Source organism: Polistes dominula, unplaced genomic scaffold, assembly GCF_049000335.1.
Source record: "Polistes dominula isolate Pdom_NZ unplaced genomic scaffold, Pdom_raw_medaka contig_77, whole genome shotgun sequence".
NCBI lineage: Eukaryota > Metazoa > Arthropoda > Insecta > Hymenoptera > Vespidae > Polistes > Polistes dominula.
In genome coordinates, this window is record NW_028301152.1 from 227,237 (window position 1) to 250,922 (window position 23,686).

Consider the following 23,686-nt stretch of genomic DNA (forward strand, 5'->3'; position numbering starts at 1 on the left):
CTGTATCGAAAGATCTTGACTTCTTGACCATCTGTTTAGTGTTTATAAACATGGCCTCTCTCTCACCGATTGACATGTAAACTTGACCCCGCTCACCCTACACCATTCTCCTCTCTATCATGTCCACCATATAAGTCCCTTCAAATTTCATCGTTAAATGTTAATATTTATCCTAATTTCTTGTAACACTATAGCTTTATCGATCATTGAGACAGTTTGATCGAGCATAGAATGTAGCAGGTGGTAGCTCTTAGTTAGTTCTCTCTCATAGATCTTTTATTAACGAGGAAACAGCTGAATTCAAAGCTCTGGATTAAAAGGAACACATTGAGGATATTTAGAGAATACGAATATGTACGCGTGTGGTGCTCTGTACGATCTTGCGTCCTTTCGATCCAGATCGAATAGAATTCAGGTCATCGTAACTGGATGAACACATCCATATCAAATTTCTCCGAAATCCATAAACTCGCATTTCGAATACGATTAATCTAAGGATTAAGTTGTATCCAAAGAAACAATATGAAATAATTATAATATTTATTGTATTATCGTTAAATTTCGATTGCAAAAAATTTGAGAATTTGTAAAAGATGGACGATAAACGTTCGATTTAAAGCACGATCTCGCAAAGAAGAGCCGTTGACTCAGCGTCCAAAATCGTCGGGAAAAACGTCGAGCATAACTTTTCGGCATTGCGAGCAAAATCTCAAGATGACTAAGTTGTTCTATTCTTATCTTAACAGTGTATCCTTTGTATCTATTGGGAAAGTAGAGTAAGCTCGAAAGTTTTTATTTCGAACATGAGTTGTTCGTTTTATAAATGAGGATTTAATATGATGCATGTGTAAACAAGTACGCGTTAGAAATGACGATGCATCTATATTTCAATAATAATGAGTAACGAATAATTGAATCATTTTATTGCTCTGCATTTTATTAGTACATATTAATCAAATTCTAAGCTCATAGTTTATATATAAATTTACTTAAATATTTATTGCATAGATCATTGAATGCGCAATTCGTCTTGATAGATGTTAATTAGCGTCATCGTAGCTGCAAACTTCTCGCCAATTCGCGATACTATTTATTTGGCACAATAATTGAAAGCTTTCGAGACATTTAACTAGACAATGAAAGATTTGCGAGTTTTCAATTTCAATCAAGAGAATCCAAATTTGGATTGAATTTCAGGGGTGTGGATCTTTCATAAGTTATCGGAAATTTGTGGATCATGACACTGGTGCCATCTTCTTCGGAAAGAATATACTGGCATCGTAAGAAGATATTTAACTTCGATCGGTACGTACACCCTGAGAGCACAACTTTCTCAAGCAGAAGGTAACTTGAATCGCGTTTATCGCGCGAATTTGAAAGTTTCACCGAAGTTGGCAGCACGGTTTCTCGCCGAGGAAAAAAAAAAACCAAAGTGTTCAAATTTAAAATAGAAAAGTACCATCCAATTTCAGCGAAGAAGGAAGAAAGGAAAAACTTTCTAATCAAATTTCATATGCAACGTTTCGAGTTTCTCAAGTTGAACAATTTTAATTCTTCTTCATGTTCTTTTACAGATCTTATGTTAGAAAAAAAAAAAAGAAACAAATACGAAACGAATGCTAGGATAATCTAAAGTTTTCGAGAGAGTCGAGTTCTTTCTCTGTCAAGATTAGAGATCACTTATAGTTAGTTTTTTTTGAGCTCGCTAAATTTCTTCGAAAAAATCACCGGTTACTGTTCGTTGCTACAGAGGTAGCAATTCTCTACTACTATATTTTTTTCTTTCATTTAAAACAAGATTATGCTGATGATTTTTGTAAGAAGGAAGGAGGATAACTGACCCTGTTTCACGTAAAATCATGAACAATGTTACAAAGAGACAAAAAGGGATTGTCCTAGTAAATAACGTGTGAAAGCTTTTGAATTTTTGCTATCGGATAAGTTCATGAAGAGTTGGAAGTTTGACTCGAAGAAACGAGAAGGGAGAAAATACAAGAAGCTATTCTTAAAATAGGGCTTGAGTCGGGAAGGTGGGGAAGCGGAGGGAAGAGGAGGAAAGACGACGTGCTTCGCGGGTCGGCGGTCCTTCGGGGTCCGAACTTTATCCGAAACGAAGCGCCGCTACAAAGCGCCGCTACGAAGGCGCGCTTCTTCTTCTTCATTCTCATCGGAGCCTCATTTACGAATCGTTTCAACTTTGATCGGTCGATTCGTTTTACGTCGTATCGAGGCTCCGATTATTTCTAATCCTTCCTTCCTTCCTTCCTTTCTTTCTTTCTTTCTTTCTTTTTCTTTTTCTTTTTCTCAAATCACTCGTACAAAAGCTTAAGAAAGTTCGCGCCGGTAATAGTGTCTTACTGATTGTGATAGTTATTTTGATGGTGGTTGTAGCGGTTTTGCTAGTGCTGCTGGTGGTGTTGCTGGTGTAGATGAGGTTAATACTAGTGACGTATTCTATGCTTGTGAAACCACTTGTGCTTGTTGTATACTATACCACAAATAACGAATCTACTACGAAGAGAATTTTCACTTTTTCTCGCTTTCAAAGAGGATCATGGCGTCTTATAGAACCTATGTAAGTTCCTTCAGTTATAGGACAGGATACTCTCGTTAGTTTGTCTCAATACATACATACAAGTATAAAGTGATTCGTATAAATATTCTGGTAATATCGTCGCGAGTTATTTGTTTGATTTAAAAAAGGAAGCTAGGAGTGTTCCACGAAATTGTGTACTCATAGATAGACACGATGATGAAAAGATTAAAGTATGGTTGATTGGTTGACTGGCTGACTGAATGGATAACCGAGTGACTGATTCGTCGCCAAGGGGTAACGAGATGCAAATATTTATCGAAGGATATGAAACGTCGCAGAAGTTTGGCGTGGAAATGTTGGGTGTGCCTTGGATACGAGGGAAGAGAAAGAGAGAGGGAGGGAGGGAGAGAGAGGGAGAGATTTGTGAACTAGAAGTCGACGCGTTGGCGATGGCGTAGCTAGCAAAATTAGCCGGGTCTTTCCCATACGACGCCTGCCTGCCTGCCTGCCTGCCTGCCATGCGCACGTGTACACGTGTTTGTCTTTCTTTGTGTAGATAGCATGTATATGCTTGTGTAAGACTTTCTTCCGGTGCACAGTGCTATACTTGAAATATAGGCGGTCTTGCGATCGGCTCTGAAACCAATGGCTCGAGTAGAAGGTGTCGAATGTCAAAGCTCCATTCGGAGGAGATACGGATTGCCAGAGACAGATGGGTGTATACGTAATACCACGATCGTATAAACTCGATTTAGATGTGCAATTGCCAGATCATGTTTTCTATTTTCTCCTTTATCTTTATCTTTTTCTTTTATTTCAATTAAAGTCATCAAGACAATAGTTCTTTTTTTCTTCTCTAATAATTGTTATTTCTAATTGAAAGCGTAAATTACACGAAAGAGCAAACTCGTCATGGTTAGTTAGGGTAGAGTCATTAAGATGAAAGATATAAATAAAACGACTGTAAAACGAGAAAGAGAAAATCTATTTGATAATAATGTTCCACAGAAGCTTACTTACTATGCGTCGATATAAAAAATTCAAACAAATTGAATACGATTAAACGCTGGAGTAGAAGTACCGAGGTTATACATACGAACGATAAGAGAAAGAAAGAGTCGAGAGAAAGAAGATTTAACGGCTCTTTTAAATATTTCACGCGGCAAATCTTCCAAATGGTAGAATGTTGCGTGGATCGCTTTAATTAAGGATCCTTTGCATTTTCATCATTCTCTCGACTCTTTCTTTATCTTTCTCAGGCTTAATGCATACATACTCGAGATATACAATATATTCCTGTCCAGCAACGTGATTTTCCTTCGGAAGGCTAATCATTCTTCGACGAAGGGCACAAATATACCAACTTTTTATTTGAAATTTTTCTGCTACGTTGACTTCATTATATACTAAAAGATAAGTTATAATCGAAATGACATTTTTCAAGACGAATAATATATAAAAGGCCTTAAGAAACATCAGTAAATATAATATTATTACTATTTAGGCTGAATATGAGAAAGTCATTTATATTATGTTTTTTTCTTTTTTGACTGTTTTTAATTAATTAACTTTATTCCGGTGGAGTACATGTAGTATATGTACCATTATCATATTTGTATACTTACCTAAGTACATATAATATAATGATGAACACAGATACGAATGTATGTAAGAGAGAACGCACGAAGAAGAGAATCACGAGAGAAACGTAGTTATATTTAAACGTACTCGTAGAAACGAATGTATTTTTCTTGTTTCCTTTCAAAAGAAGTGGAAGAAGAAAAGCTTGTAGATTTTATACGTGGATGAGTCGTAGGAAGGAGTTGTCGGCTTGTAACCGACAATGCAAAAGACTACGATTTTTTGTTTACTTAAATACGTATATATCTATCTATATATATATTGAAAATAGAAGCTTTTTCAAAATTACTTTTTCAAGGTAGAATAATATTATTGGTAAAAAGAATTAACGAGTTGCATCTATCTTTTTATCTCTATTTTCACATTGTTTTTAGAGAACGTATTTTCATACATAGAATTCAGTAAAATAGACCGAGAGAATAATTTTATGGGAAAATACAATAGGAGAGTTGGCAAGGATGTTACGATTTGGCGAGTATAAAAATAATGGATATGCTCTACTGACGTAAAAGAGAGAAGACGGATAGTTGTTGTTCGACGACTGAGAAATATCATCAAAATCGATGTGTCACGAATGAAGACGAAATTTACTTCGAAACAGATCCAAAATATATTTTTCGATGGCAGTGATTAACGAGTTAATCGATAAATACAAAAAAAAAAACATTAAAACAAAGTGACGATCGTTTGTATGATCGACGATATCCTCTGTCCAAGTTGATGTCACGATGGCGTAGAGACTTGTTTCTATCAGCCAGAGAAAATAACGACGTGCGATTTATTGGCTCGAGACGCTATTGAAAAGTTTATCTGTTTCCGATATCGGTTCCACCGATACCGGTGGAACTTTTCGTCTCAAGCTTCCACCAACTTATACGTAAGCGGAAGAAGAAGAAGAAGAAGAAGAAGTTTTCCAATTACGCGGCGAAGCCATTGCTATTTTCTCACCGAAACGTATACTTCCTGACATTTTTCTATTACAAGTCTTCCTTTTATTCATTTGACTATTTTTCGATTGTCGATGTTAGGATGGGTAGCCGATTGAGGACAGATCTTTCTCTTCGATTTAAGAAGCATTTATAATAGTAAAGTTTCATATCTCAATAAGGAAGGTAAGTTAGTTCGACGATGAGTACGAGAGATTTTTTCTAAACGTTTGTCTCGCTCCTTTCGCTGTTGCATAGCCGTAGCTGGAGCAGAACGTTGTAGAAGAGTAAAAGTTACGGTTCGTTACCTTTGATGAAACGTTAGCGGGTCGGTGGAGGTCGGTGACCGAAGCACGTTGCAACTACGAGATAGAGATAGAGAAAGATAGAGAATGATAGAAAGAGATATGGAAGAAGAGCGCGGCGCGGGCGCGCGCCGCGCCCGCGCCCGCGCCCGTGCCCGTCCCCGTGCCTCCACTCATGGAGAAACGTCAAAGATATTGCTTTTTTATTTTCATATTCAACGAATAGGAGAACGAGATTTTCGGTCTGTTTGCGGAGCATCGACCGTGAGGAAAAGGCCACCAGCTGCCTGGATGCTGCGCTGGACCGATTCAACGAGCTTCGTAGTAACACAGCGAATAACAGTTGAGACGTTTACAACGACGTAACATCCACATGTTATTTCGGCCATACATATTCTACGAGCATTACGCGCATCTACGTATACATACGTATATTCATATGCACACATAGATAGATATATATATATATTGTTGCACGAGTTATCTTTCTCGCGCGAGCCTGTCAGCTGGCGTTGAATCGTAAATTATAATGACGCGACGAGTCGACGAAGGTTAAATCAGGTTGACACGCTTCAATTAACCGGCCTTCCCTTGCGAGTCGATGTCACGGAACGACACGCTCACCCACGTCTTTCCGATCATCAACATTTCAACAGATATCTACGTCTACGCGTATCTACGCGTATATGCAAAGAAGAGATAAGCAGATATGCAAGACACGCATTCGAATACTAATACTATTTTGCGCTAGTTAGGTTTACAATTAAACAAACTTACATATGCAATGTGTCTACATTACTCTGTTTGATCGAATCTTGCGGACAAAACCAATTCTTCATGATACAGCTTGCAACAAGCTATTTTCATTATAGATCGAGATATATTTCTAATCTTGCAAGTTCGTTGAATGTACTCTCAGTCGGAGACACTAGCTTTCGCTTGTGTTTAACGAGCGAAAACGTATCTAATTCCGTGACGTCGTACTCTCACGCTATGGCTAATCGAAGAGGAGGAGCGCGAATAGAAATAAAGATCGCCGAATCACCGAGAATAGATCTCGCTACATACTCGAGCGGGGTTATGTAGCGGTTGTTAGAAGACGGATGAAATCTTTGCGCTAGACGATCAAACAAAAAATCAAAATATAGTTCTTTACTATTATCCATCGTCAATTTCATATTTCAACAGCTACCATCCGTACTTTTTTCTTTCGTTTCAACTGCAATACATTTTTATACCAATAATAAGAATAAATAAGTAGAAGTAAGTAGGAACAAGTATGAACGCGACAATATCTATTCTTTCAATTGAATATTCTTTTTTTTACGTTTCTTTAACATTTGACGAGTGTCCCAAGTTTTTATCAAAGCTCTCATAGCATTAGTCATTGTATTAGTTTGTAAGAGAGAGAGGTTATTACTCCCTGCTGGGTCGGGCCGTCTATTTCGAGCACGAGGCAGCTCGCCAAACTTATGTTAATTATAAGAATTATTGTTATTCCCGCGGGTTATGCCGAGAAAGCTCTATACCGTAATATTTCTAGTTACTGTTCATACGAATAATAATATTCATTTATATTTCATTTTCATTCACTTGTTAAGCATACTTACTCGTAAATGGTATAATAGCAAAGTGTTACTTGTTACGTTTATTATAAAAATCACTCGACACGAGCAGAAAGAAATTTCAAAATACAATCTTGTCATCGAACGTATCCTTTATACAGGTTATTTACTATTATTACATAAACAGTATAGATTTTTAAAAAGAAGAGTTGTAATTTTCGTCGAACATCATGAATATCTTGGAACGCCCTTGCGTAATACATCATCGTGATCTCGTTGATCGATATTTAAATAGAAATCTAACGTCTAGCGAGTCGCGTGCGAAAGGGCGTGGAACGCTCGCTCGATTTGCTTTATTACAAATTCACGGGTAACACGTTCAATTTCATTTTTCAGAGTGATACTAGCGCTTATAGGAGTAGTAGAGGTGGACTTGGTACGGGCACTTCTACTAGAAATACATCCAGTGGAAGCTCTTTAGCGACTTGCAGAATTACTTACACTGGTATACCTCCTAATCCTATTCGAGATAGTACAAAAGATGGAACGGTTTCTGGATATGGAAATTCTTTCTTGAAGAAAGACAAGGCCGAGAAAAAAGGCACATTGAAATATTCGTGTGAGTTACGTTAAATAAAAAAAGATAATTATTTTTACACTATACTAGTATGTTGTCTTACAATTAGAATTAATTATCGATCATGTTCGAACAGTGTAATTGAGGATACGTTTATTGCGTGTTCGCAGGTAGCAAAGAGATAGAAAGGAATAGACTGAATCCAAGAAAAATAGAAGATGTTAGAGCAAAGAGTCCGTTGTCCGATAGTAGATCATTGCTTCTCGAAAAGTATTCCTATTCGGGTAGTAAGAACGTCGAAAAGCCATCTTCTGTCTTGAATAGGTACAACCGTGGATCTTCCCGTGAAAAGAGTAAAGAATCGGAAGGAATATTGCGCTACAATTCCAGTACGTATCCTGGTTCGGGATTAGGTAGGAACTATAGCAATAGCAGTATGGAGGGAAGAAGCGAGCATCCACCCGTTTCCTATAGGACTCTACGGACGAATTCAGGAAGAACGTCTCGCGAAACGAGTCCAGATGTTAGCATTGAAAAGGGAAACTCTTTTCGAGTATATTCAAGACCGCCATCGTCTTATTCTCGTGCAGGATCCACCGGAAGTAAGTGGATCGATATTTTCGATACAATTTTTCGGATTCGGATGAAAGTTAATCGATATTTCTCTCTTAGGTACATCGACGGAATATAGTTCGACACCGATCTCTTCAAAATTCAGTTTAACAACGAGCTCTCGATTTTCGTTGCCGTCTAGAAGTAACGAACGGTTACCCTCGGCTATTACCTACTCTGGATCGGACAGGTACCGAACTTCCAGTAGCAATAGCAAAGAATTTTCTACTCCGACGAAGACTAAGGTCGAATGTTGTTCGAAAGGCACTGTCAAATCCGAAGAAGATTTGCAGGATGAAGGTAGTAGAAATTGGAATGATTGTGAGACCGAGAACAGAATCGAAGAGCTGGAAAATAGTTGCGTCGTAATGGTAAGTAGGGGTACATCGCCAACACCGCCTGCTTCCTCGAGTTTCGTACGTAATAGGAGAGCGGATATGGGAACAATCGTGCAAAAAGATAAAACTAGATGTCGAAGAAAAGTTGAGAGGAAGAATGAAGAAGTTCAATGCGATCGTTGCGAAGAAACCGCCAAGTTTTCGAGATTTGGTGCAAGTGGTAGAGTTCCAGGTACTGGTTGGTCATCTTATCTCGATAAATTTTCATCAACGAGTTCGGCTTCGTCTGGAAGCCCCACGGTATACTCTTCGAGAAATTTCAACGCTGCAACTGGTAGCAGCGGAGCTCCGGGAAACTGCGCAAGGATCGGTGGCTTTGCATTCTCAAGAGCTAACGAGAATTCCACGACTTCCCGAAACGATCAAGCACCCAAAGTATCTCCGACGTGTAGTCAAGAACTTGATAATAATCATCATAGTAGAGAGCAGGATAGAGAAGTCGTTACGAAGCACGATATTCTCCCTTTCTCGAGAAACAACAAGGAAACTTCTTTACAAGCCGCTAAAGTCGATGCTGTCTTGAAGGATGATGTCGATGTTATCGTTAGAGATCAGAAGGATGAAAACAAGTGTATCGATAGAGATCGGATTAACGAAAGGAAGGACGAGACGAAGGTAGATCTACTGTCAAATTCAAGAGCGACGTTTCATTCGATCGACGTTCCTGATGACTCTCGTGTCAAACATTCTCCAGATTATACGAAAAATGATGATGAAACTTGTAGCACTTTGAAAAGCAAAGAAATCGAAGAAAAAAGACCATCCTTGCAACGACTAAACGGAGCTTTTCCTAAAAGCGAGGGAAAACTGTCGAGAACGCCTTCGAAGTCGGAATGTTCGAAGTCCGTCCAAGCTGTGCTACGAGAAAGGAGAGATTCTACTCCCAAGCCGGAAAACAGTCTATCCTTAAGAACTACTGATTCTTTCAAGCTGTTTGATGCTCATCCTCAGGAAAAGAAGCATGAGACTTCGCCGTCTGGAAAGGAATCTCCTTCAAGGTATTATACTTATCGACTTGGAAGAAAACTTTAATCTTTTTCTTTCTTCTTATTTTTTTAAATATAGGATATATTGTATATTAATAATAATAATAATAATAATAATAATAATGAGGATATATTTGAAAATGTTTATTTGAATATGATCTAACGCATTACGTACTTTCTAATCAATAGCTCCTCTCAAAGTCGCTCTCGTAGTGGTTCGACGAAAAATATGCCTCGACAAATGAGACGAGCAGACTCTTCTGAAGGATCCGCCGCGAGTTTGCCAACTGGCAGATCTAAGTCATCGTCAGGCGGTTCGATGACGAATCAGGGATCAAAAATAAAGACACCAACGCCATCATCGGCTTCCAGCTCTCGATCGCAGTCGCAATCCGTCGCCAAACTATCCGCAACTGGCGGATGTTCCGGCACATCTTCAGTGAATTCGCGACGAGGGAGTTCTCCGGACGCACGAGGAAAACCACCTGTGCCAAAGAATGAAAGTGGTGATCGTGCCATCTGCAAGAACATCGTCGTTAATAAATTTATAAATAAGGATTTCAGAAAGTCGAGTTTAAACATGGAAAACCCTGATCCTTCGTGCTCCAAATACGAGAGAATAAAGAAACAAAGAAGTACGTCTGTTAGTTCGCAAGATTCTGAATCAAATTTGGACGGAGCTCGACAATTGGCACCTTCCTCGTCTTCGATATCCCTGAAATCGATGGGATCTAAGACCAAAATACCTCCGTCGTCGTCGTCTTTATCTTCCTCGTCGTCTTCGCTTCGAAGAAACGACTCGAACGGTTCGCCTAAACGCGACAAATCGAGAAACGACGCGAAATCGACCTCTTTCACGTCCGCCGAGAGGAATCTCCCGCGATCGGAGAGGTCTGAATCGAGCGACAGCAGTGACTCCAATTCCTCCAGTTCCTCGAGTAGCGAGGAAGAGACGGAGGATCGACAACAAAAGGTTGCTGCTAGGAAATGGAGAAGAGGAAACGATTCGAAGCTTGACAAAACGAGTATCTCATCATCGAGAACGAGCGCGCTAGCATCTTCGGCCGACGAGAATTCTCTGAGCGTGGAAAAACCACCTAGACCACCTTCCAGTCCAAGATCGAGTCCTAGATCAAGTCCTAGACCTAGTTCAAGATCGAATCCTAGATCAAGAAGCGACCGTTCGGGAAAAACGGAAGAAGCTAAATCCTTCTTAATGAGAGCTTTGGAACCCGTGACAAATCTCTTTAAAAGCAAACATCACGATACTACTTGTGAGTCCGTAATGTCAAGTGGTTGGCCCGATTCCAACGAAGAGAATCTCGATATGACGAAAAAGTCTGCGTCCTTTTCAAGATCCATTACGCAAGGTTCACCAAAGTCTCAGAGTTCTCAACAATCCGATAGGATTTTCGATAAAGATCACGATTTCAAGACGAAAATCGAACATCAATCGTCCGGCGAGAGACCTTGGTGGTTGGATCCAACGTCCGATAATGTGCCCGAGGGTGTTGAAAGGTTTAGTGGATATAATGACGATATTAGCCAGGAAACTACCATCAGTACCGTCCTTCCCGATGACGGTGAGTTCACTAATTATAATATCACGATTTAAAACAACTCCCAACTTTAATATCGAGAAAACTATTTTTATAATTCTAGGAAAATTCAAACCTAGGGTATGGCGTCAAGAATCTGGAGAAAGAGTTTGGTGGTTAGAGGAGAGCGATGCTACTTCGGAAAATGGAAAGAAAGAAGTGACCCTTTCATCCAGTCGATCGAAAAAAACTTCGAGTCGTGGTAGTAGTAAATCGAAAGATCGTCCAAGATGCATCGGACATCAACGATCTGGCGAAAGAGCTTGGTGGATGAGCGACGATCCAGAGAGTGTCCCGGAGGGTGTTGAAGTGATCGTTACACCACCTACCTGCGAAGCCAATCTTCAAAAGCTTGAGCTTGATCGTAAGAGTCCAAAGAAAATCAGACATATCGAGTCCGGTGAAAGAGCTTGGTGGATGGATAGCAGCTCGAATGTTCCCGAAGGAGTCATCAAGATCCCGGTTGAAACATCCAACGGTACTTCAGACTCCTCGGAGTCTTTCGAAAGGATAGACATCGGCGTTGACCCCGAGCCTGAAACCTACACCCGGAGAAGCCTCTCTAGATTCCCTATCGAGTTTCCATTGCCACCGAGCTACGAACCGTTGGGAGATCGAGCCAGTCCCGAAGGGGTAAGATGATCGCGTTTAACTACGGCATTTTACTTTATTTTTCCTACAAAGGAAACGATAACTTTGATGTTAAAACTTTTTATCGATCAAATGCGATATTAGGTCCTATCTTTGTTGGCGATTTTTCGAGGAATTCGATTTGCAGGTAGAAAATCCACCAGCACCACCGCATAACTACCATGGAAGGATCTCCCCTTACGACAATGTTCAAGCACCTTCTCGTAGATCGTCTCCGAGGAAACCGACTTCATCCAACTTACATTTGTTCATTGGTGAATACACAAATATCGACGACTTTCTAGATACGGCAACAACCACGACGAATCAACGAAATAGTCCACTTTTGCGTCGTTCTAGAAGACAGGCTAAACTCGAAGAGGGTAAGTTGAGAAGAGAGCTTATTCGGATTAGGTCGCTCTACCGTATAAGTTCGATCCGATACATTACCTTTGGAGTTTGCAATCGGATCGATTCCGAAATCGATCGATAAGGGAAAGGGGCCAACTTTACATGTAAAACGAAGGAGAAAATCAACAAAGTCGTTTCTTCGTTGGCTCATTTAGTTTCCCACGTATAAAACTGCTCAAGTGGATAGCTAGTCGATTGCCAGCTGTTCATTTTACTGATCTTATGTTCACTTTCATTTCACGTCATTTATCGGGGTGAATGAAAAATCGTTTGGAAAGTGTTATGATGCTTTCTTTCTTCATTTCTAAAGAGTTTTATATGATTTGACAACTATGATACTTTTACAGAATCCACCGAGGATACTTCCGAATGTGAAGAAATAGATGCAACGCAGGTCATCATTCACGATAGCACGCCGAAAACTCCAGTGATACAGCGAAGACACAGGTAAAATTCGGAATAAATATTTATTATTATTATTATTATTATTATTATTATTGTTATTATTATTATCGTTTATATTTTACACAATTTTTATGATTTTTTTGTAGAGAACACGAGCCATATCAAGATAGAACACAACCAGACGGATACATCCCAGTAAGTTGCATAATATTCAATTATTATTCATTAAAATATAAGTGATTGGTGTTTTAAAAATTGTCGATATATGTTTGAAAAAAACATACTCACAATTAAAAACCTAACTTCTTTATTTTTTTTTGTCGTTGACTGGTATCTAGTTACATTTGTCTGGTACTAATCGTTGAAGTGCTTTCCGTTGAGAGTCGCACAAGAGAAGTCTGTAGATGACTTTACAATGGTATGTACATATTGTACGTACGCACTCGAAAAAATTTCGCGAACAAAAGCAAGAGACAGAGCAAGAGACATAGCAAGAGAGAAAGAAAGAAAAGAGGGTGATGCCTGCACGACATTATTGTTTTTCGCGAGGGATGCGCTAAAGAGACTCTTCTTCTTTCGTCTCAGACTCCTTCTCTTTCTTTTCGTTATACGCGTAAAGTACTAGCGACAAAGAAGACAAAAAGGGTTGATGGGGAGAGTAAAAAGAATTCCTCGAGTCACCTTGGTTAGCTGTCTCGATTAAGACTGTCTGCGACGTACTACTATGAACTTGACGTCGTTGCGTCAGGGTTGCATAAAACAATGATGACAAGAAAGAAAAAATAGTTTGGTGCGACCACGAACATTCAAAAGTGCTTCCCAGTCACGTTTTTCAATCAATATCGCATAGGTTACTATGAGTATCGATTAAAGTATCCCTCAGTTTGATTTAAAGTACAAAAATAAGAGAGAAAGAGAGAGAGAGAGAGAGAGAGAAATGGTTGAAGGGAGCCTTTAGGATAATAGAATTTAATTTGAGGTGACGTTTGGCATGCCCCGTGCCGTCTGGTGTGTTTTGTGCTTTTTGAAACGAATAGCTCGTAGCAACCCCCTTTAGTGCGTTCTCTCGTTGTAAGCCTGTCACTGTAGAGTCTACTGGTAAAAGAAAGAAGGGAAGAAGGGTCCGTTGATGGGAGACCGGGGGAAGCTGTAGTAGGTACCGAAGGGACAATGAGCACGGTCACATTTATGGTCTTCTTCTAAGTGTCGTGCCAGCTGATTATTTTTTCACCCCACAATTACCATTGCTACCCGTTTCTTTTAGCCCACCCTCCTTCATCCTATTCGTTGTCGTCATAGTTCTGCGCCATTGCCTTTCTCGCGTAAACCTCGCAGATTCGTCCACTGTTGGATACTTCTATCCCACGGGAGTTCTCTTATCTCAACGAAAAGAGAGAATTGGAAAAGAAAACTACAAAAAGAAGCCATTTCGCTTGGCTGGGTAAACTTCGACGACGACAAATTCGTGGAAAGCTTCTTTCCCAAAACGATTTCCTGCCGTAAAAGTGGATATCTCCTCTTCGAAATATATTTACGTTTATCATTCCTTTCTCTTCTTAGATATAGAGAAAAAAACTTGTGCAATTTTTTCAAATTTTGCATTTTGTGTTCTTATCTTTTAAGAAATACTAATTCATAATTAATTCAATATACTGTATAATATTTATAATTTATTAATGTTTTATTCTAACCTAATTCGAAAGCATTAAAATTCTAAAATGTTTACTGATACGAATCATTCGAGTTAAGTTGTTTCGATCTTACTGGTAGAGCTAATAACATGATCGTTACATAACACCTATCGAAATAAAAATAAATCTCCAAAAAATGAGCCTATTACCTTAGAAATAATTGTTTTGAAAGAATAGAAGTGCATACTGTGTGTATAGCGAAGAGAGTCTATCTCCGGTTGTTTCGAGTGTGCGGGTTGTCGGGCATTGGTAGTTAAAGTAGAAGTGGGGATGTAGTCAAAAGAAAAGGAAGGGTAAGTGCCGCATGGCGACGCCACCGTCGGCCGGTGGCGACAGGTGTCTGGCGCGACGTCTCAGTGTCGCGGCGGCTGTTCGTGAGGTGAGTCACGTTATTCTTCTCCTTTGTCGTCGTTTAACGGCAAGATCTGTGCGCGCGCGCACTCTCATTGTTTCCCTATCATTAAAACATCGAGGAAGATTGTGTTTTGCACGTTCATTTTTAGTGTGAGCAATATTTTAATATCGGTGATGTAATCTCCTAATCGAATAAATCATTCGAAGAAAGAGAAAGAGTGCGAGAGAGGTGGGGAGAGAGAGGTGGAGAGAGAATTAAAAGAGGAAAATATACCGAACGGAAGGAAAGTTTTGTGTGCGCGGCAAGCACGCGTGTTGTTGCGCGTGCTTCGTCTCTCTCCCTCCCACCCTCCCTCTCCTATCGTTCTTTCTCTTTCTCTGTTTCTCGTCTACATACTCGGTATTTACTTGGAAGGTATATGTGTGTAGGTATGTGAGCCTTGTCGCGCAGACTCCGAACGTGCACGGTCAAAGGTGTCCATGAGATTCAACGTCCGGTCTCTTCCTTTTCCTTCCTTTCCTTTCCTTTCCTTTCCTTTCCTTTCCTTTCCTTTCCAACATAAATAAAGATGCATTGTGTTCAAAGAAAGAAGAGATCTTTAGGGAAAAATCACAGATGGCTGTTAAAATTGGTGAGAGAGGGAGAGAAAGAGACAGACTTGGTCGAATAGTCTCTCTCTCGATAATTTCCTGGAATGTCGAACGCCACGACTGGTTTTGCCGGCCTTCCTCCTCCTCTTTCTCCTTTTTTTCTCCTTTTTTTCTCCTTTTTTTCTCCTTTTTTTTCTCCTTATCCTCCTTCTTTCTACTCTTGCAAAGTCGGGAGTCTTATGTTCTCAACGCGGATTCAATTTTTGGAGGAGAGAAATTGCTTAAAGTTGCTTAACTTTTGAATGAAGGACTAGGTTAGGTTCCGTTCGATTCGATCGAGTTTGGAAATTGTTGTTTTCTTTCTCTCTGATTCGCCAATCGCATCTTGATCGTGAATCTCTTTCGTCGACCACAGGCACGATTACGTTCGTGGTATGGCGCAGACTCGTTTATTCTCTCTCCCTTCTCTCTCTCCCCCTCCCCCTCCCATCACCCCTCTCGCCCCCTTTACTCTCCCTCCGTCTATCCCAATCTCTAGCACGCCACGTCCCTTCTTCGAGCCGGTTCGAAGGAGGATAGCCCGAGTAAGAACAATGCGAATAGGATGAAATGAGACAAGACTAATCTTGTCTAAACGCGTCTAGGCCATATACTTTCCACTCAAAAAATACACATGTTTTTTTTTTATTCCTATATAATATTAAGTATAAATGGAGAACAAATGAACGAACAATGTCTAACGATCCTCCAAGTAAATAATACTTTGCCAATTATTCAATCACAAGATTTTTCCTAGAGGAAGAGAGACGGAGAAAGAGGGAGAGAGAGAGAATAATATATGTATACATAGGAGGTTTCTTTGTTTCGCTGTAGCCAGCTTCTCGAATGAACGCAAATCGGCGATACTGCGAACCGGTTCGTACGTTCGCGTAAAGCGGTCGTGCGGTCCGGTGCGGTCCGGTGCGGTCCGGTGCGGTGAGAGGGAGTCGCGAGGGTTAGCGCAAAGAAGGGCGTTACCTTTTTCGGAGACACGAGTAAGTAGTGGAGTCAAGAAGTAAAAGAAGAAGAGGAAGAAAGGACGGAAGGAAGGAAGAAGAGGAAGAAAGGACGGAAGGAAGGAAGAAGGTAAGAAGAAAAGAGACAGATTAGGAGGATGTCTCTGACGTGTCGAGTACAGTACTTGAACGACGTCGATCCGTTCGCTTACGCGAGCTCCTATCCGGAGCCACCGAGACCTCCCGTGCACACCTTCAGCGTGACCTTGCCGTTGATCAACCAGCTTGCCGCCGTTCATCGACTTCTTCGAGCACCTCACAGGGTGAGTCTCTCTCTCTTCTGCAATACGCCGAGGATTTTTCGATCATTCCACGAAAGGATCGATCTATCCTTTTCCCTTCTTATATTCTTCCAACGATCAATATGGAAAGAGATTTATTTAGTCTAATTAATAATTATATTATTAAATACATATGGAAAGACTTAGGAGATTTATAGTTCCTTTCTAAAATATCTTAAGAAATGTTTTGTACATATCGGTAAAGAGTTAGCGTAATTAAACGAATGTATTATTTGCACACATTGGATTTTCCAATAGTATTATAGTTTTGTCATGTTGGCCGGGCGTGCATGATCGAGCGTATCTCTCTCTCTCTTTCTCTCTCTCTCTCTCTCTCTCTCTCTCTCTTGGAGTCGCTCGTCGGTGTTCTCTTTGGTCCTTTCTTCGGCAGTTGGCCGATGTAACGGTACCTCAGAGCGTTACACTCTCCTCCGCGAGGGAACAGTAAAAAGTACGTTTATGGCCTCGACATTTTATACCTATAGGGTATCGTGCCGATGTACCGGTTATCTTAAAAACACTACTAAGTTTCTGCCTCGTGTGTCATTTTTTACCGCTTCTTTTTCACGAATTACAAGTATCGTAGCATCGTTCTTTTCGAATTTGTACCTTCTCCAATCTCTTTTCTATCGAGATTATTATTGCCATGAAAGGGCAAGTCATAGAGATAGGCGGACGGATATCGCAAACTATATATTTCACAATTCGGACACTTTGTCTAGTGTCCTTAATATTTTTCAACAGTTTCGTTCATAAAGGTTCTTAACCACGTGCAATATTTCTTTCTCTTTCTTTCTCTATTTCTTGTTCTTTTCGTTGTGTCAAGACAGCAGTTCCGAATTTACGAGCACCGTATATACAACGCGCTTCAAATTTATAGCATGCATTCCGACGACGACTGTATTCGTTGGAAAATGTAACGGCCCTTGCCTTGCCGTTTAGATTTACCTACATCCATTGCCATCCTTCTCGATGATCTCGAGAAACTCGACCGTTGCTCGTAAGATTTCCTTATGTAATATCACGTTTATATACATACTCTTACTCAAGTTTTAAGTGATATAGTCGTTAAAACGTGCTATGGACTTTGTATTCGTTAGATCATAATCGTCAACTCGGACGTTAACCGATTACGTAAAACAAGATACCTACGTCAAATATTTTGTATCTGTACGTGTTATACTCTTGCGGGATAACGTTGTTGAGATTGAATTAAAATATGTGTAACAGAACGAGTCTTTAATCATATTCAGATTTCATTTGTCATAGAAATTATACAACGAAGAAACTAATAAAAGCTATTTAAAGTTCCCATAGATTTCGCGTCTCGTTGCGCTCCTATTTGTACAACGGCATAAAGTTGGAAAAGACGGAGCATTATTCCGACTTTTTTTTTGAACATTCCTACGGAGCGCTAATGGAGAGTTACGTTTGAGATTTATGGTCGGCGTTACAGTTGGACAGAGGCTGGGAAAGTTGGATTTTACGAGCGAACGGGCTTATCGCTTGCGCCTGGGGTTTCACTGGGGTTGAATCGGAGTGGAATCGGAGTGGAATCGGGGTTGAATCGGCAAACGCATCGAAGCCATTGCATAACGAACGCGAGAAAGAGACGTAAATCAGTAGTAGGCCACTGGGACAGTGCTATCTCGCGAGGGTGCTTCTATCCAACGACATACGTTTCTTTATATCATAGATCTTTCTTTCATAAACATTTCTTTTAACTAATGTCGAAAATAATTCTCCTTTATACACTATACTTTACCGTGTCTCTAACGTCTTTTTAAACTGACAAAAAAGAAAAAAATGCATAATATTGCAACTTTAGTAATGAAGTTACGTGCAATTAAATCGTTTCCCCTTTTAGATTTTTCTCTACTAACAACATTCTCTCTACAAGAACAAGAACGATGCACCGAGTGAGTAGAGATTGTATAGTGGGAAGGAATACAGAAAGGTAGACAGAAAAAGAGGGAGAGGAGGTTGTGTGCATGCGACAAAAAGATGATACATCCGCTTTAAGGTGTCTACACAAGAGAATGATCGACTATGTAGAAGTAGGAATGCATGAATCGGCAAACTTAGCAAATCAAAGCGAGAATATCTGTATGCGCGTCTCTCTCTCTCTTTCTCTCTCTCTCTCTCTCTCTGTTTTTCCTATCTTTTCTCTCGATTCATCTTTTATACATTTTTTTTTCTATTTTTATACTTTCTTTCTTACTTTGCCTCAAAGTTTCGACGGATCTATGAAGGTAAATGAATAAATTGAATAATGCAATTGTCTCGTGTTTTTCAACGAATTCAATTATTCTATTAGTACAAAATTCTATTATTCTAGTAATAATAAAAAAGAAAAAGAATCCTTTTGAAAATGTAATTAGTGAAAATTCATTGAAAATTTTTCTTTCTCGAGATTGTCGACATTTCTGGTTTATGTATTCTTTCGATCGTTGTGAAAAGACTGAAATATTATATATAAGGATGAAAGTTAGCTTAGGTATATTCCATGCATGTGAATGCATACACACTATACAATTTACAATCTTCTACTTTCATGCACGTAGAGTTGAGTACGCGCGTAGGTTGGTGTAAAAGTTGCAGAGGTTTGGGAAGTCACCTGATAGACGGTCTCCGCCTACTAACTTGTCTGCCTACCTAACCACCTACCTACGTTTCTACCTAACCAACCATCTCTCTCGCTCTCTCGCTCTCTCTCTCTCTCTCTCTCTCTTACATATTTTTGCTCACTCACACGAGTTCTCATCCAAGCTCTTTCTTGCATACCGTTTGGAACATTGGTGTCCAGACGCGATCGTTTAACACCACCGTTCGTTCGTTCGTTCATTTTCGTTGCAACAACGCGAAACATACACACACCATCTTAAGGACTCGAATTTGAAGTCATTCATTCTTAATGAGACTCTCAAAAGTCTTTGCAGTTTTTCTTTTTTGTCTCTCTTTCTTATCTCTCCTTGTCTTTTATTACCCCGGGGAATCCGTGAAATTCAATAATACATTTTTAAAAGCAAATAACGGAGCTCACGGAAAAAAAAGATGTAGAATATCTTTAAAAAGAATTTTTCGAGAGAACGTGCCTTTAAAACATAGACGGAATAATCTTAATAAATATTAATAAATACAATTCGGTTGACAAAGAAAGATTCTCTCGAGCGGAAGATTTTGTATTCCTTCGTGAATTTTAAAGGGACGTACGAAAAGAAGATGGTTACTATTAAAAACAAATGAATTAAAAAACTAAAGAATTCAATAATTTGTATTTTAAACTCTATTTTAAACAATATCAACACTAACGTCCTTCGATTTGATACGGTTTCTGCCGTATAAAAGAATAGAAGAATAAATGTAACTTTACTAAAGAATCTTCCGTTAGTGTAAATAATGCAAGGAAAAATATTCGATGGCAAGTCCTCCCTAGAAGGATTCCATCCTCTTCGCTTTTCAATGCTCCATCTTATTCCCTGCTGATTTACGGGTACGAAAAGGTTGATACTTAATCTTACGAGTTCCTGCCGGAGCTGGTCACGAAACGGCATTGCTGCGCACATTCGAATTTCAAGAAGGAAGGATAATACGCTTTGCCTGTACAACTTTTTTTTTACGGAAATAAGCCATAAAACCATCGCAACGGATATCATTTTTTGTCTATTCAACTTTTGTTTGTTGTTGTTGTTTTTTTCAATGGTTTGTCATAGAGATAAATTTGACTTATTCTTAACATAATGCTTATAAATATTAAATGTACATCATATAACGTGTATGAAACTTAAGTAGACATTGTAGAGTTAAGGACTATAGAGAGGAGGGTTCTGAGGGTAACGATGGAGTTCGCTGAAATGTGCCAGTACCAAATGTCACAGGAAGTTGCTCCTTAATCTACGCCTCCGATCTCATTTCTACTAATTGGCTGATAGGGGCATCTGATACGGGTCACCGATACGTAGCTACGACGATACGCTCGATATAGCCAAGGATACCTTCCTTGCTTTCTAATTTGAAGTATTATTTCGAAAAAATACTAAATAAAAGCTCAATCATTTCATTCGAATTTCTATTCTTCGATTGGAAGTATAAAAAGCATTTAATCAATATTCTATTTCGTAAATCATTTATTTTTTCCTATTTTAAGAGAGTACTTAAAATAGTCTTGAATCTTTTTCAAACGAGAGATCGATAGTTCATTTGGAATCGTAGGCACTCTTTTCTTCTTTTTATACAAGACTTAGAAAAGTTTAATCGCGCTCGTCTCGCTATACTCTCTCGCTATACTCTCTCGCTATACTATCTCGCTATAACTCTTAATAACAGCGCGACTAATCGACGTACAAGGATGACTGCGACAATGAGCATCGCATACATCGCTCGATGGAACAGCAAAAATAAGAGGTAAAAGAAGGTAAAGAAGAAGAAGAAGAAGAAGAAGAAGAAGAAGAAGAAGAGGTTGCTTCGCGATTTGTTTCGCCGTTTTACGCCGGCTTCGAATTCACGATTCTTTCACGTTCATCGTGACCACGACACGACGGCTTCGTTCGCGGTCTTTATTCACGCCTTTCCTGTCAATCAACTCGCCTTTGCTTCAACCATTTTATTTTCTTCTTCTCTTTATCGTCAGTTTATTATTATTTGCCTTATTCCAGTCATTTCCATCGTATCATTTACGAGTTTAATAACAATTGATATCCCATAGAATATTTTCTCTCTTTTTAAAGAAATCTTCCATTTTGTTGTTCTATTTTTTGTGCGTTTTATTTGTTCCATTATATTTTGGAAAGTTTACAAGTTGAAGTACCGATGTTCCACAGAAGGGACATAAAATCAGCAGGACGGGATTGATCTGCTTGGAAAAGTATGAAACGACCGCGGCGCACAGTTCCTAACAAAGGGACTCGAACTCGTTCTTCTTTAGAAAGCCGCGTTCCTTTACCATCGGAAAGATCAAAGAGAAGCTTGACATTACGCGAAGATGACTTTTTGTTTTCTCCTTTTCTTTCTCTCCCACTCTCTCTCTCTCTCTCTCTCTCTCTCTCTCATCTTTGTTGAAGACGCGGAAGTTTGAGCAACTTTATAAGTATTATACATACATAAATATATATCTGTGTACATATGTCGTCACCAATGTGTGGGTTGTGTCGTATAACAGAGAAAGTATACACGAAACAGTGGACAATTTTTCTATCCAAGAAAAGACCAGATTGATAAAAAGACACATATACGATTAGAAAAGGAGTTTGACTGTGAAGATGACGTTGATATCTCTCGGTCAGCATCGCATTGCTACGGTTTACTTTCAATTTACTGATTGTTAAAGCTTCTGGATCGAAACGGCTGATCTCCGGAAAATTGGATACGTGATGGGATTCTTATAAAAGTTTACGAACAAAACCTTTAACTCTTCCTACTATTTTCTATCATCCGTATAGATTTACGCATGTGTATGTGTGTGTGTGTGAATATATCTTTATAATATTCAACGATAATTTGTATTTTAAATAAGGAAATAAAACAATATTTATGTATAGTTTTAAAGCTCTATTTGTAAAATACTATAATACTTTGAAATATGTATTCCTGAGGTTGAGCCATTATAAATCCGTTTATTCCGTATTTACGATATCATGAATTACGCAGCAGGTTACAATTAAACGTAAAGTCAGACTTTCCCTAGCGATTCATTTGAAAGCAAAGCGCACAGAGGAATCCAAAGTCCGGGGGTGTCGCGTTGCAGTGAATTAATGAACTAACGAGCGAGCACAATGGAACGTGGAATATTTGACCGCTTATGATGCTAATGTTCGGCTCTTTACTTTGCATGACAATTACCATGGCTAGCCTGAACTCATCCTTCCGAAAGAGAGGATGCTGTCTACCTCTCCGTCAACGGAGCACACTCCTCTCCTTTCCTTGTGTTCCTCCGATTGTTCTTCTTCTTCTTCTTCTTCTTCTTCTTCTAGTTTGCCAATAAGAGTTTGCAGTATCCAACAGTGTTAATAGTTTCAATTGAATTACTCGAAAATTGGTCAAAAGCTGTATTAAGAATTTCTTGACGAAACACGCGAGAGAAAGATTGTCGAGAAGAAAGATGAGAAAAATAGGAATAAAAAGATTTACGTTCGACCGCGACTAATTACGTTCCTTTAGTGAAAGGGGGTGAATGAAAAGCGAGAGATAGGTAAGAACCTAAAAGAACGTTGATCGTTAGCCAAGGCTTAATTATCTCCAAGGACAAGAACGTCTTTCCTCTTTCAGCTTAAGTCGAACTCTCCTCGAGAAAATCGATAATCCAATCGCGATCTATCCAAGTAAGTATATATATATATATATATATATATACGTATGTGCTTACTAGATGTGGATGGACAAAACCAACGTTGAGAAATTCGATATCGATGGATCGATTTTCTTCGAGTTGAGCATAATTCCTACGATCATTGCCAAAATGCTTACGTATTTAAGAAAGATCACTGATTGTGAGATTTATACCGTTGATATTGACTGAAGGCGCATAACTATCTTCTGCGAAATTAATGAAGGTACTTTTTAAAGGAAATTTAAGTACGTATTTATAGAGATCATTTTGTAATATGGATAAAGTTTGTAGGTAATTTTTATTTCTACTTCTATGTGGTTAGATAATAGTCTAACGGTAAAAGGTAACAACGTTATTGTCAACCGCGATTCGTGCCGACATTATTTCAAGTTGTATTTACCATCCAACAAGATTCAGACAAATTAGAAGAGAAATGTAAACTCTTCTTTTTCTTTCTATTTCTCTTTTTTTATTGTTTTATATTAGACACCTCATTTTCGCTGCATTGTAAAAATGGGTGCATATCTAGCGTCAATCCGTTGCAGTACCGCTAATTAGTGGTAACGGTTACATTATGTCCCACGTGTTTCGCGTGCCCGGATCCGGCACGGGCGCCTCTCCATCTTGTCTTTCTCTAATCGTCTAACACCATTCTCCGCCTCTAACGAGGTTGACCGTCGTACCAACTGAATTGTTCCATTACAAAGTCATCTGTCTGTGTGTGTGTGTGTGTGTTTCTTTCTTCTTATTCTTTCCAAATCTCGTGGCATTTTTTCTCATCTTTATATGGAAATCAATG

General features: G+C 39.2%; 2 protein-coding genes across 5 annotated transcripts in view; both read left to right on the top strand.

Moving 5' to 3' along the window:
* Window positions 1-1,601: 1,601 nt before the first annotated feature.
* Window positions 1,602-8,562, top strand: LOC149030630 (uncharacterized). The gene is made up of 5 exons (XM_089178061.1): window positions 1,602-2,575; window positions 7,370-7,592; window positions 7,721-8,152; window positions 8,223-8,352; window positions 8,427-8,562. Exons 1-5 carry the CDS (start codon window positions 2,555-2,557, stop codon window positions 8,458-8,460), a joined length of 840 nt encoding a protein of 279 aa, XP_089034187.1. The 5' UTR covers window positions 1,602-2,554; the 3' UTR covers window positions 8,461-8,562.
* Window positions 8,485-23,686, top strand: part of Fhos (Formin homology 2 domain containing) — a 49,375-nt gene continuing 34,173 nt past the window's right edge. For 2 of the 4 annotated variants that reach the window (XM_089178035.1, XM_089178034.1), the window contains exons 1-2: window positions 14,645-14,785; window positions 16,100-16,544. In XM_089178035.1, coding sequence (XP_089034161.1) covers window positions 16,380-16,544 — 165 coding nt within the window. In that variant the 5' untranslated portion in view covers window positions 14,645-14,785; window positions 16,100-16,379. Of the gene's footprint in view, window positions 9,559-9,735; window positions 11,130-11,208; window positions 11,778-11,922; window positions 12,158-12,532; window positions 12,633-12,736; window positions 12,786-14,598; window positions 14,786-16,099; window positions 16,545-23,686 lie in introns of those variants that run through there. The other 2 variants (XM_089178033.1, XM_015329861.2) reach the window with 2 other exon arrangements.